Source organism: Panthera uncia, chromosome C2 (genome assembly GCF_023721935.1).
Source record: "Panthera uncia isolate 11264 chromosome C2, Puncia_PCG_1.0, whole genome shotgun sequence".
Taxonomy (NCBI): Eukaryota; Metazoa; Chordata; class Mammalia; order Carnivora; family Felidae; genus Panthera; species Panthera uncia.
In genome coordinates, this window is record NC_064810.1 from 110,539,516 (window position 1) to 110,553,968 (window position 14,453).

General features: G+C 36.4%; 2 protein-coding genes across 19 annotated transcripts in view; one reads left to right on the top strand and one right to left on the bottom strand.

Moving 5' to 3' along the window:
• The window catches only part of P2RY12 (purinergic receptor P2Y12), a 45,810-nt gene extending 37,587 nt beyond the window's left edge, over positions 1-8,223 (top strand). For all 3 annotated transcript variants that reach the window (XM_049629688.1, XM_049629687.1, XM_049629686.1), the window contains 2 exons: positions 5,192-5,348; positions 6,918-8,223. In XM_049629688.1, the coding sequence (XP_049485645.1) occupies positions 6,941-7,960 (1,020 nt within the window). In that variant the 5' untranslated portion in view covers positions 5,192-5,348; positions 6,918-6,940 and the 3' untranslated portion in view covers positions 7,961-8,223. The remainder of the gene's footprint in view (positions 1-5,191; positions 5,349-6,917) is intronic.
• The window catches only part of MED12L (mediator complex subunit 12L), a 336,247-nt gene that overhangs the window by 86,625 nt on the left and 235,169 nt on the right, over positions 1-14,453 (bottom strand). The gene's annotated exons all lie outside the window — the stretch shown is intronic.

A 14,453-nucleotide genomic window follows, 5' to 3' on the forward strand; every position in this document is an offset into this window, starting at 1 on the left:
GACTGTTTTTCATTAGCCCACAAGATTTGTTTATATCAAATTTTTGTACTTACAGAAAATCTACGTCTTCAAGTAGCAATTTATAGTACATGAGAACAAGGTCAACCTAAGAGAATGGGCCAAATATTTCCAAAAGCACCAATGAGTTCTCTGTTCCTTCAACTAGGTATTAAAAAACCGTCAAGTTGAATAGTTGGTATCTGTATCAGATACATACTCCATTATTTATACCCTGAAGGTCACAACTTGCTGGGCAGAAAAAAGAATCAGCTGTCGTGTCTCTGGAAGGCCGGCCACCCGTCTCCTGCTAGCCCGCTGCTGTGCTTGGGTTAAACAGGTCATCTCCCGTATAAGCTAAATTCTGAAAATCTCATCCTCAGGACCGATTTCTCTTTTTCTTCAGACAATATCTGACACTCACAAAGACTTAAGTGAGCAACAAACTTGGAGGAGACATGTCCAAAAGCCCTAGAAGGCTTGGAGTACTGAAGAAATTAAAATAGGTATCTTGAGCTAAATACCCTTACTGGTAAGAATTTGAGTTAATTGACGTCAGGTCTCCTCTAAGTCATCATCAAAACCTAAGTGATTAGACATGTTGCGGAAGCGTGTATGTGTGTTCATAAGATGGGATAACAGAGGTGATTATCAGAGCTGTGTACTCTCCTTTTACCTCATTCATATGTCCTGGTATTTCTATACTGACCCAATCATCGGAGAATTTTAAAATTAATAAATTAATGTTCTTTTTAGAAGGAGGTAAAAAAGAATCCCACTCTAGATATACTTCCTTTTCTTCCAAACACTCATGAGAAACAGATGAAGTAAATGTGATGGTCCTAATAAAATAAGGTATTGCATTTGATACTTCCAACACTCTATAATTGTGTATGTTTAAATATTCAAATGTAAACCCAGCAGTCATCATGAAATAAATTGCACAGAGCGCCCTACCCCATATCCCAGAAAAGCAGAAAAACTACCATTTAAAAAAAAAAATGGAGTTACTTACATAAGGATTTTGCTTATCTATTAAAATGAAAAACTCTTAAAAGAGGCCTTCAAATTATTTTTTCACAGAATCTTTCAATATGTCACATTACTCTGTTTAGAATAAATGACCTTCCAAATAAGTGTGACATGAGGGATAAGCCTTGGGCAGAGGTGTAATAAGAGAGCAGACATGCATGGAGAGGCTGTGTCAAAGGAATAAGAAATTAGCAGCTTCTTCTCATTTGTTACTCCACCTGAAATGGAAGAACTCCTTTAAATCCAAAAAAAAAAAAGGAGACTCCTTTCATTAGATTTATACAGGAAATTTTTGTTCTACACTAGCTTAAGGCCCATGGTATGGCTGAAATGACAGCTCTGGGCAAGAGGCTCAATGCATCCTGGGGGCACAATAAAATGAACATCAGTGCGTTTGACTATATTTACTAGTCCTCTGCTTTCAAGCAAAACAATCAAGCCAGGGATGACAGATCATTAGATCAAGATGACATTTTCTTTTGCAAAATACCCCACACCGAAGAATCTTTACTTGTGGAGTTTGTCTCATATACGACCTCAATTTTTATACTCAAACAGGTAAAACCACTAAATTCTATGAGTAAGCAGTGCCTTAAAATGCATGTGTTCATTCAAAACATTCACTAATGTCAAAATGACCACATTTTGAAACCATGCAATGTGAGAACTAAAATATCCTAAGACCTAATCAAATGTCTCAATTACATCTCCATTCTCTTGCCCTAACCTGGTTCCACAAGGAACACCAGGTCCTACCATTTCAGGACATGGCTCTCTAAGTTCAGAGTAATCCATCTGAGGCAAATATTTTCAGAGAAGCAGACTACCTTTAATAGATGTGGCAAAATAAACCAACCAATTAAACCACTTACATGTAAAAATTCTGGGTTACAAATTCATTTTGTGAAGTCATCTCAGTCTTAGAAATTAACCAAATCAATCAAAATCAGTCCTGTTTCCAATGAGAATACATACAATTATAAACTGCATTTACTGTTGTTTATTAATGACAGGCTCAAGTGTACAACTTGTTCTACTTCTCTGTACAATAATATAGCTGACCCCCGAAAAACACAGGTTTGAATTGCATGGGCCCCACTTATATGCAGACTTTTTTCCTTTTAAGATCATTCATTCATTCATTCATTCAGAGACAGAAAGAGAGGGAAGGACGGAGGGAGATGGGGAGAGGGGCAGAAAAAGAGGGAGAGATAGAATCCCAAGCAGGCTCTGCACTATCAGAGCAGAGCCTGACATGGGGCTTGAAACTCACAAACCATGAGATCATAACCTGAGTCAAAATCAAGAGTTGGACGCTCAAGTGAGCGACCCAGGTGCCCCTATGTGCAGACTTTTTTCAATCAATATAGTAGAGTACTAGAAGTGGACTGTCTGTTATAACATTTTTTTCTCTAGCTAATTTTACTGTAATATAGTACATAATACATATAACATACAAAATAGCTGTTGATCAACTGTTTATATTATTGATTAGGCTTCCATCCACAGTGGGCTATTATTAGTCAGGTTTGTGAGAAGTCAAAACTTATATGCATATGTCAATTATACATCAATTAAAAACTTAAAATTTTTTTTAAGCTTTAATGTGAATTTTTGACTGCTGTACCCCTAATTTGCACGTTGTTCACGGGTCAACAGTATACTTTTTTTTTTAACATTTATTTTTGAGACAGAGAGAGACAGAGCATGAACAGGGGAGGGTCAGAGAGAGGGAGACACAGAATCTGAAACAGGCTCCAGGCTCTGAGCTGTCAGCACAGAGCCCGACACTGGGCTCGAACTCACGGACCGTGAGATCATGACCTGAGCCGAAGTCGGCCGCTTAACCGACTGAGACACCCAGGCGCCCCAACAGTATACTTTTATAACCTGAGATGATTCACTTGAAAGTGATCTACATGGGTAACTGGCAGTCAATTCCTAATGAGAAAATTACCAGAGAAGATTTACAGATAGGTGGTTGTGAGTTACAATCAAAGGATAGTTAATTTAGATCAAGAGCTGGGGCCTTTTGATTTACCCCTCAAATCACTATTCATAGCCTTCTAGGAATCTGGAAATATAAATTCTTCATAATGTAGTAAGATATCAGTATCCTGAATTAGTGTTTCTTTAGTATGGCATATTAATTTGTTGAAAACAGTAATGCTCTTTTTTTTTTTCCACAAGCCTTGTTTCATCTGAGTACCTTAAAAACACTTCATAAACATCCTTTACACTAAACTTTGCAATTGGGTGTATAGGCAAATATGACTTCTATTTTCTTGAAAACAGTACAGCCATTCCATTCATGGTATTTACCTCTTGCTCCAGGGCCTCAACAAAGTGGACATGGGGGTGGGGGGTTAGGTCGAGCAGACACTGAGACGGGGAGGATTTCTAGGTGCACAGTGGTTACAGGTACAGACTCTGAGATCAGTTAGAATGGGGTCCCTACTTCACTCTGCTCCTCAATTTCCATCATACAGAGAACAGAAACAAGATGACTATCTACTTCAGAGAATAACAGAGATCATTCAACAAGTTAATTCACGACAATATAAGAAGTCAAATGTTGGCTCTTATTATTCTGAAGTGTACATAGGCATAAAAGTGTTTTCCACAAGTATACTATTGTGTCTCCAAACCAAAAACCAAGTATTAAAATTTGTTTAATGCAATACATTTCAAAATAGAAATAACGTAAGAATTCCCACTTTTATAGGACTCCACTATCACACCTTTAGATGACTAACAGATTGGGATCATTACATGACTCAAATTTCTGACTGAAATTACTCAAATATATTTTAAAGTTTATTGATTGATAGAGAGTGAGCACACACAAGCAAAAGCAGGGGAGGGGCAGAGAGAGAGGAAGAGAGACAATTCCAAGTAGACTCCACACTCAGTACAGAGCACCACGAGGGGCCAGATCCCACAATCATGAGATCATGACTTGAGCTGAAACCAAAAGTCAGACTTGGTTAACCAACTGAGCCACTCAGGTGCCCTGAAATTACTCAAATTATAGCTTAATCCCAAACTCCTAATGCCAACAAAATTCTCAGGTTGGTTTAAATCAGTGATCTTCAAAGTTTACTGTTCATAACCCTCACTTGGAAGGTTCTTTAAAGTATAGCTAAGGGGTGCAACCAGAGTTTCTGATTCAATGGTGCTAGGTTGGCTAAGTCCAAGAATGTGCATTTGTCACAACTTCCTAGGCGATGCTGGGCCGCTGTTCTGCGCTTTGAAAATTGATGTTAAAGATTATTTAACATATGCAGAGATAGACCCACTCAAAATTCAAAAGAAAGAAGTAATCAAAACATACGTTCACAGCAAAGGCACCAAGCCAAGTGGATCTACTGGAAATAAATGGACATTACAGTTCAAATCTTGTATGTGTGTGTGTGAGAGAGCATCAAAAACATTTATGTAAAGGTAACAGAGAAACAGAGATCCCTTAATTTAATAATATATTCTCTGCCCAACCAAAAGCTAGATTACAAAATAATTGTTTATATTCAAATTCTATTTAAGAAAAGCCTGAAAGACACTTTATATAATAAGCCTGGCAGTGGATACAACTGTTTTTCTTTTTTAATGTAATTTTGGAATCTTCAAATTTATAATGAGAGGAAACTGTTTCACGTACGAAGACTTGATCAAACACAGATTTAAAATAATGACATTATTAGCCAGGGAAAAAAAACAAGGGGCAAGAGACTTAACATCCGTAACAAGCACACATTTTGAGTTAATGTAATTACTTGTTAAAAGGCAATATATCACCCAGTTTGAGCACAGTATGTTTTCAGGTAAATAATCATCCGAGAAAGCAAGCTCACAATCTTCTCCAGGAAGCAGACTTTGAAAAGCTTGATCTCAACATGGATTTACTGTGTACATGAGAAACAGCCAAAAGAACTCATAAAGTATCAAACTCTATGGGCAGGTCTCACCAAACAGAAGCAAGATTTTAAACTGCATTTTAAAAGATGAATTCTTGCCCATCCTGCCCCACATTTCTCAGGGAAATAAAAGCAGAAGTCCTAAAAACAGCCAGACGGAAATAGAGTGTCTGCACAGCTTTGAGTCCAGGGCACTGGAAGGTAATTTCTGATTGTGAAGTCCTCTCTTCCTCTCTCTTTTTCTCTAGAACACTCAAGACTTTACTGATGAACACTCAGAAGATAAAGAGTTATAACAACTAAACTAAGACATTAAAAGGAAAATACCAGACGCTACTCCGCAGGTTGCCTTAACTGCCAATTAATGGATACATTTAAATCCTCCTGAATCAACACAACAACCAGGTAATTTTATATCTAAAAGTATTTGACAAATACAGGTGTTTACATGATGATGAATGTGTACATGTTTGTCAAGTTTTCTTAAAATTGGAAACCTTTAATAATGTCAATGCATGAACTTATTTGGAATAAAAATTAAAATACAAGCTGTACTAATGGTGTCAGGAAAACCATTAACTTCTTCATTAAACACACATACGCATACACACACACACACGCAGCACAGAAATAAAATACAAATGGTCTTATTTATTTTACCTGGAGTGTAAAATGAGATTTAAATATAGAAAGATGGAAATAATAATCTTAATATCAAGAATACTCATTAAATAAGATATAGTCTATGTCACATTAGCATTCCCAATGCATAATTTCCAAAAAAAAAAGTATCAGTGAATGCACAAATAAGAGTACATAGCAGTAGCAAAGAAGATTAAAATCTATGATCCTATATCAATTTAATACTGGGTTTTGTTTAGTTTTTGTTTTGTTTTTTTAAACAGGTGAGGGGATGTTGAAAATTGAAGCCATAATTGTCACAATATGAAACTTTTACTTTCAATAATTAGACAATGAAAAATTAAATTTGTGAGAATTTAATGTTATCTCTACTTGTCACAATTTAAGTATTTCAAATGGAACCTTTTATTTGGATATGTGTGCTTTTAACATCACCATGTCTTATATTTAGGAATAATATTCATAGAAAATCAATTGCATTTGCCTGTGATTAAAAAAAATTACAAATTTCATTTCAAATGTCAAAACTTAAGGGTGCCTGGGTGGCTCAGTTGGTCCAACTCTTGATTTCAGCTCAGGGTTCTGGAATGTAGCCCCCCATCAGGCTCCAGGCTGGAGTTTGGAGTCTGCTTGAGATTTTGAGAGTCTGCTCGCTCGCTCTCGCTCTCTCTCTCTCTCTCTCTCTCAATCCCCTTTCTTCCCTGCTTGTGTGCTCTCTAAAGTAAAAACTAAAAAAATTTTTTTTCAAAACTCAGATACCAGATAATGTATTCAAGTCAAGTGTTAGTTTTCTTTTATAGCCGCCTATTGTGGTATAATTATCTATAGAACCAGGCAAGGACATGGCTCCAATATTTTATTTTAGCTACAGTTATATACTCTAGATACCTAAGAAAGTATGCCCTGGCTATTTTTGAAGAACATCATCTGATGACCACTTCTTTTTTTTTTTTTTTTTTTTTACTATTTTTGTATTGAATAGTATTCAAGAAAATGTATGTAAAAACTTCTAATACACTGTGCAAAGTCCGAAATGACATATATATGGGTTAAAATATCTGCACACTTGTGTACGATCAAAATGTCCTTTAAGAGACAAACATTTAGCAAATGAGAAATACAAAGCATCTATACCTTCACATAATACACGTCAGACTATTTTATTTGTTGGAGATAGAGGATTTGCCATGATTAAGTATTCTAAGGTTCAATTTTCTGTAACGAGGATAGGAAACCCCAATTTTTAGAGAAGGCTGTCCAAAAATGTTACAGGGATAAGACAAAATCAATGGTCTGGGACTGAAAATAATCATCCCTTCCCTCCTCCCCTAGGTAGCAAAGAAGAAACACAAGCCATGGACAACCTCACCTCTGTGGCTGGGAATGGCAGCCTGTGCACCAGAGATTACAAAATCACCCAGGTCCTCTTCCCGCTCCTCTATACCGTCCTCTTTTTTGTTGGACTCATCATAAACAGCCTGGCAATGAGGATTTTCTTTCAAATCCGCAGTAAATCCAACTTTATTATTTTTCTTAAGAACACAGTCATTTCTGATCTTCTCATGATTCTGACTTTTCCATTCAAAATCCTCAGTGATACCAAGCTGGGAACAGGACCACTGAGAACCTTTGTATGCCAAGTGACCTCTGTCATATTTTATTTTACAATGTACATTAGTATTTCATTCCTGGGACTGATAACTATTGATCGTTACCAGAAAACCACCAGGCCATTTAAGACATCCAATCCCAACAATCTCTTGGGAGCTAAGATTCTCTCCGTTGTAATCTGGGCATTCATGTTCTTGATCTCTTTGCCCAACATGATTCTGACCAACAGGAGGCCAAGAGAAAAGAATGTGAAGAAATGCTCGTTCCTCAAATCGGAGTTTGGTCTGGTCTGGCATGAAATAGTCAATTACATCTGTCAAGTCATTTTCTGGATTAATTTTTTAATTGTCATTGTATGTTACACACTTATTACAAAAGAACTGTACAGGTCATATGTCAGAACAAGGGGTGTAGGCAAAGTCCCTAAGAAGAAGGTAAACATCAAAGTTTTCATTATCATTGCTGTCTTTTTTATTTGTTTTGTTCCTTTCCATTTTGCCCGCATTCCCTATACCCTGAGCCAGACCCGGGATGTCTTTGACTGCTCTGCTGAAAATACTCTGTTCTATGTTAAAGAGAGCACCCTTTGGTTAACTTCCTTAAATGCATGCCTGGATCCATTCATCTACTTTTTCCTTTGCAAGTCCTTCAAAAACTCCTTAATGAGTATGCTGAAGTGCCCCAATTCTGCAACATCTCTATCTCAAGAAAACAGGAAAAAAGAACAGGATGGTGGTGACCCAAGTGAAGAGACTCCAATGTAAACCAAATGAGGTAATATTTCAATCTGTAAGTGGTTGGAATACACAAAAGGAAAACACTGTGTAAAAATACTGACTAAACAGTAAGCTGAGTCCATAATAATGACTCTTTAAACAAGTAGTAGAAAACTACAGAAGTAATTTTCATTTACTTTTCCAGTATGAAAAAGCTACCTTAAAATACAGAAAAGAAACCTAACATATAGATATGGGTAGCAAAACAAACTGTATCGAATCACCACGGTTACAAGCCAAACTACAGAGAACTCATGATTTGTAGAGTTTTGGCAAAATGGGTAACCATATAATATCTACTGTAATCCTTTAAATATGTTACTGAGCACAATGTTATTATCAAGTTATAGTCAACTAAGGAAGAATGATAAATCTGATAAAAAAATCTTCTGACCAAAAATTATACTAAGATGTATATACATCCGAGACCGTAACCAAATGCTCATCTACTGTGATACTCATTATAAAGATTTAAGTGGGACACACAAAGAATAGTTACTACTAACTTCTAATTATTAGCAAAAATCTTAGGAAAGTTAAACTGATTGAAATGGTAATTGGACTGATTTTTTTTAATTTTCATTAAGAAGATAGAGGTTTAAAAATACCTTTCTAATAAAGGAGCAGAAATAGCAAAGTTATTAAAATGGTTACTTTTATGACATTCTAAAACCAAAAAATCCTGAGTATTTCCTTAATACTAGAGAAACCAGTTTTATTAATATTTTGACAACTTTACTCAGTACAGTACCATCATTGCCACTTACCTTTATTAACTAGCTTCTAGAAATTAAGTGCTACTTGGGTTAATGAATACTTCCTTTAATGAGAAAAACAAATGTGATTATGTGGTTGCAAATCATAACTAGTAACAGAAAAGTAGTTAAAATGTTTGTAATTACTGGTTTGCCATTTGTGTGTAAAAAAAATGTATATTAAACTCTAAATCACACTTTGTTGGAATTTCTTTGTTCAAAGACATTAGATACCATGTCTCACCTCTTACATACTACTACATCAAACAGCAAACCCACTTAATAAAGGGTAACTGACAACACTATTTTATGAGATGTTATTGGGCAGTCTCTTCTGAAGGTAACCTATCACATGAATTAGTCCATAAGTAAATGAAATAATAGATCAGATCGATAACGTACTGATTGTACATAAGCCACAGTCCTTTTTTTTTAATTTTTTAAATGTTTACTTATTTTTGAGACAGACAGACAGACACACACACACACACACACACACACACACAAAATGCAAGTGGGGGAAGGGCAGAAAGAGAGGAAGACATATAATCCGAAGCAGGCTCCAGGTTCTGAGCTGTCAGCATACAGCCAGACGTGGGGCTCGAACACATGAACCGTGTGAGATCAAGACCTGAGCTGAAGACGGACACTCAACCAACTGACCCAGCCAGGCACCCCTTCACAGTCGTTATTTTTAACGTAAACAAAATATATAACACACTTGGAAGCTGATATCATTTATGTCAATTGTTTATGACCCTCAGGGATGATTCTCAAACATAAGGCAATATCAAAATTGATGGGAGAGGAAATAAAAGTGAAGTTCAGTGTAAGGAAGGTCACTGAACTTCAGTATTCATCAATTTTATCTACATCCTCCAAGTTCTGCTGAGCTACATTCCAGTATCGAAGTCACTTAACTTCCTAAATGCTATCTACTCTCAAGTGGCCGCTTTTACTTACATGGCACTGATGTCCACAAGCACTGGATGACACTGGAGATGCACCAAGAGAAGATGCCTATTCCACATACTACTAGTCCACATTCCCGCCACACAGGCCAACGCAATTCACCCTAATATCACATGCATAAGGGTGCACGTTCTGTAAGAACAGCCCGAGAGCTGAGCTGGAAAGAACCTGGAGATCAGTTAATCTGATCTTCTCATTTTGTATTTGGGAAAAATGGAAGGCAGACCCACCGTCCAAGTCAGGGGGTAGAGGGCGGGTTAAAACTGACACCGAGGTACCACGACCCCATGAGCTGCTGGGAGAAGGCAGAGTGGACAAAGACTTTCCCAAATAAACTTTCCCTTTGGATTAATTTAATTTACTGAAATGACATTTTTGACAAGAGAAAGAAAGCAGGAACACAAATAGTATTATAGAATTTTTATAAAAGAACTGTCAAGTGTTTGGAATCATTTATGTTTTTATATATAATATGAAAAATTTACATTAAAATCTTAAGTCACATTTTGTTGGGAATTCCTTATTCAAAAACCTTAGCATACACTCCTGCACTGGACATCAAAATGAATCCATTCAAGACAGACTGAGAGATATGTGTTTACAGAACACTCATGATACACAGGACATGTCACTATTTTTACATGTCACTAGGAATTTTAATATACATAATAAATCCCAGATTTTATAATAAAAAAAAAAAAAAAGGAAAGCCAAGTTTTGTACTCTCGGGTCCAAAAGTTGTAAAGTTCAGAAGATGAGACCAACAAAATGTAGTCTTGCCCAAAGCCTTAGTAGCTAACAAGTCCTAAGGCTGCCGGTTAGTGGCAGTTTCTGGCAGTGGGTTTTACAGAAACAGTCTAAAGCAGGTGTGGCAAACTTTAGTCTAAACCGAACCCACCACCTGAGACCTAAGAACGGTTTTCACATTTTCAAATAACAGGAAGAAAATAAGAAGAATAAAATTTCATATTGTATTAAAGTTCTATGAAATTCAAGTTTCAGTGTCCCTAGTAAGGTTTATTAGAACACAGTCAAACCCCCTCACGTTTTATCCAAGGTTGCTTTCCTGCTGCAACGACAGGGTTGAATAATTGTGACGAAGACTGCATGGCTGTAAAACCTAAATATTTACTACGAGCCCAGAGCCCCCTTGGAACGGTTCCTTTGTCCTCCTCTCTATTCCTCCCCCCATTTACAAGGACACTCGTACACTCTTTCTCACAGGTGAACATTGAAAAAAAAATTCTATAAGAAAGGGAGAAATGAAAATTGACAATCCCTGGACTAGAACTCTGAAAACAGGGAGAAAATACACAGAAAAAGAACCCTCTATCCATGCATCTAGTTATTTCAGAAAACAACTACAGATTCCAGTGCCTGATCTATGTGATCACTATTGATTGGTAATGCCCAAAATGAGAATACACTGATGCCAGTTGGAATTAAATATGTAGAAATACACTTACGAGTCAATAAATAGAAACAGCCTGACTTTTTAAATGGGAAAAGAATATAAAAAATTAATTTCCAGGAGAAATACAAATAGACACTAAAAATATGAAAAAATCTGTACCCTCACTAATAAGCAAATAAATTTACATTAAATTACATGGATTTTTTTTTCATCTTTAAGTTTAGATTTGATTTAAAAGATTTTTCTAACAGTATTGGAAGAATCCCACTCAAGGAGACTGTAAATTGGTATAATCTTCCTGGAAAGCTATTTGAAAATATCATTCAACATTTTGATGCAGAGCTTTGGTCCAGCAATCCCACCTCTAGGAAACTTACTACTAATATGTTGGAATTGAACGAAAATATACAGACATATGTGTGTCCTACAGTACTGTGCCTAATAGAGACACTTTTTGAGAAAAAAAAAAAAAAAAGCCAATCAGTAAATTCCTTAACTAAACTATGGTAACTTTACATAGTATAATTTTTTATTTATTTTTTATTAGTTAGGGGTGCCTGGGTAGCTTAGCTGGTTAAGCATCCAACTCTTGATTTCTGCTCAGGTCGTCATCTCATGGTTCATGAGTTCGTGCCCCGCTTCAGGCTCCCACAGACAACAAGGAGTTTGCTTGGGACTCCCTCTCTCTGCCTCTCTCCTTCTCTCCCAAAATAAATAAACTTTAAAAAAAAAATAGGTAAATTGGGGCACCTGAGTGGCTCAGTCAGTTAAGCATCTCACTCTTGATTTCAGCTCAGTTCATGATCCCAGGGTCTTAGGATCTAGCCCCACCTTCAGGCTCCCTGCTGACAGCACGGAGCCTGCTTGAGATTTTATCTGTCCTTTTCTCTCTCTTTCTCTCTCTGCCCCTCCCCAGCTCATGCAAGCAGAGGCACACGCTCTCTCTCAAAATAAACAAAAAAAAAAAAAAAAAAAAGGCAAATCTTCATGTACTATCATGAAAGGAAACAAAGATCTGATATATCAATAAATATAAATATATGCTTCCACACACGATGGTATGTTCATGCAAGGGGGTAATTCTCACTTTCGACTATGCACATGACTATATTTGAACTCCTCAAACTTGTATTGTTTCATATTATAATAAAAATATGAAACTGATATGAACATGTTTCAGGTACTACTATGAACTTATCGCCTGTTTCCAGTTATCTGTAGAGGTTTTCTATACTGGCTCTATTTATAGACACTTTTACATTTAATGTTAAACTGCACAACTTATTTTAACTTATTATTTCCGCTTTCAGTTCATCCAGTGGGGAATTTTTTAAACAATTTTCTATCATCTGAGAACGTACCATGCTATGTCTGATGGAAAGTACAGGCTCTTGTAAGAGTTCCCACTTTGACTTTCATTCCAAATGAAAATAAATGCTTCCTCATCTTTTCAGATTTTATATGGTACTGCTTAGCCACATCAACAGAAACCTTTAGACTATTAATCCTGATCCAAAAGAGAATCCCAAAAGAGACTACAGATGGAAAAAATAGTTTAGTGCCATTTGGCAGGCTTCTAATTATATCTTCTTTAATTCTTTTGCTGATCATACTACTTGGAACCAATTTATGTTTTCAGCCAGATACCTCACAGTAAGGAAAAAAGTTTCACAAATCCATTAAACTTTAAAGTTGATTGTTATTCCTCACTCATCAATCAGTAATACCCAACTGAAAAACTACAATCTAGTAAACAATTCTAGTTCACCCTATCCATGATTGCTGACAGTTGGGAGCATGAGGCAGGTTCTGAGTATGGCCTCTGAACCAGACTATGTGGGTTTGAAGTGGGCTTGGGCTGTATGATTTTCACCAAACTGCTTAACTGCTGTGCCTCAATGTTCTTATCTGTAAAATGGGATCAATCTCTGAGGATTTTTCTAAGAATTAAATAAGATCACATTATCACTTTGAGCAGTATAATCACTAGCTATACTTATTTTATTGGTTTTGACTATGTCCTCAGCAAGTCTGATAAGATTTTAAATTCAATTTATTCCCATTTTGGCAAGCTTCTGATTTATGGAACCTTTCATTTCATCTTCGATTCTTCCCGCCTGTCTTTTCTGATCTATCACCAAAGGTATTCTACTTTTAGCTTCATTTAATAAGAAACACATGAACACCTACAACCTAACATACATTATTCTATACACTTGGTGCAACTTCACTCATTTCATTTCCTTAACATTCCAACAAAGCAAATACTATTATTTATTTTCATTGTAAAGAGGAGACAATGGTTTCATACAGAACATAAAATATCATGCCCAAAGTCACAAGAAAAGTAGAGCTATAAGAAATTGAAACCAGGCACTCTGGTTCCTGAGAGAGTGCTCCTCTCAGTCAGGCCATCAAGGACCAAAGACACACACCCCTGCCCCCTGGGCACCAGCACTAGGGTAAATCAAAGAAAAGTCAACGACTTCATACTAAACACATGGGCATATAGGAACGTGTGATCTGTTGGAATATTTAGTATGGTCAAACATTTTGAAACTTGCCACATTTAAAAGAATACACTTCCAGAACTCTAGAAATGGGCAGCGTTAAGTCAGTTCCCCTTTTCAGAGTTTCCCACACTTCGACATTTTGAAAGTTGACCAAAGTGTGATTTCCAGTTTTCTAATTATGCAATTATTTTGTACAGCATTTCCCTGTTTAAACTGAAACTATTCCAAACCTCCATCTAGATAATGATTTTGGAGATTTCAGGAAATGTATACTTCATTATGTAGGTCATATCCGTCTACATAAAAAGTAAAACCAGTTGGTTATTTTTCCTCTACTGAAGTAAAAAGCATAAAGGTGTATATTTAAATTATGTTCTATCACATAAATGAAATCCAGAATCTGTATCTCAAGAAACAATTTATTTGAGTCAAACCTACATGTTGTAAATTGTGCCATGATTGGGCAGTTCCAACAAAATTATCCAGCATCCTACTGCCTCATATTTTCAAATGTCCAGTGGGACATGAAATTTTTATTCTTAGAATCCCAAACCAAGTCATCCCCAAATTGTTATTCAATCTAACCCCACAGTCTGGTCCAACTCTGTGGTGAAATGTGCAGGAGAAACTATGAAGTGAAACTCACCATGGAGAACTCAACATTCCCCTCATAAGGTCCACTAATTTCCTCTTTCCCTTTACCTATCTGGCAGGGACACACTTCTGTTCATGGACAACAATGGTCTCTGAACAAAGTGGCAATTACACCCTTTCAAACTTGAAGACATTTAAAGGATAAATTGTATAGACCTTGCCCAAGGTTGATA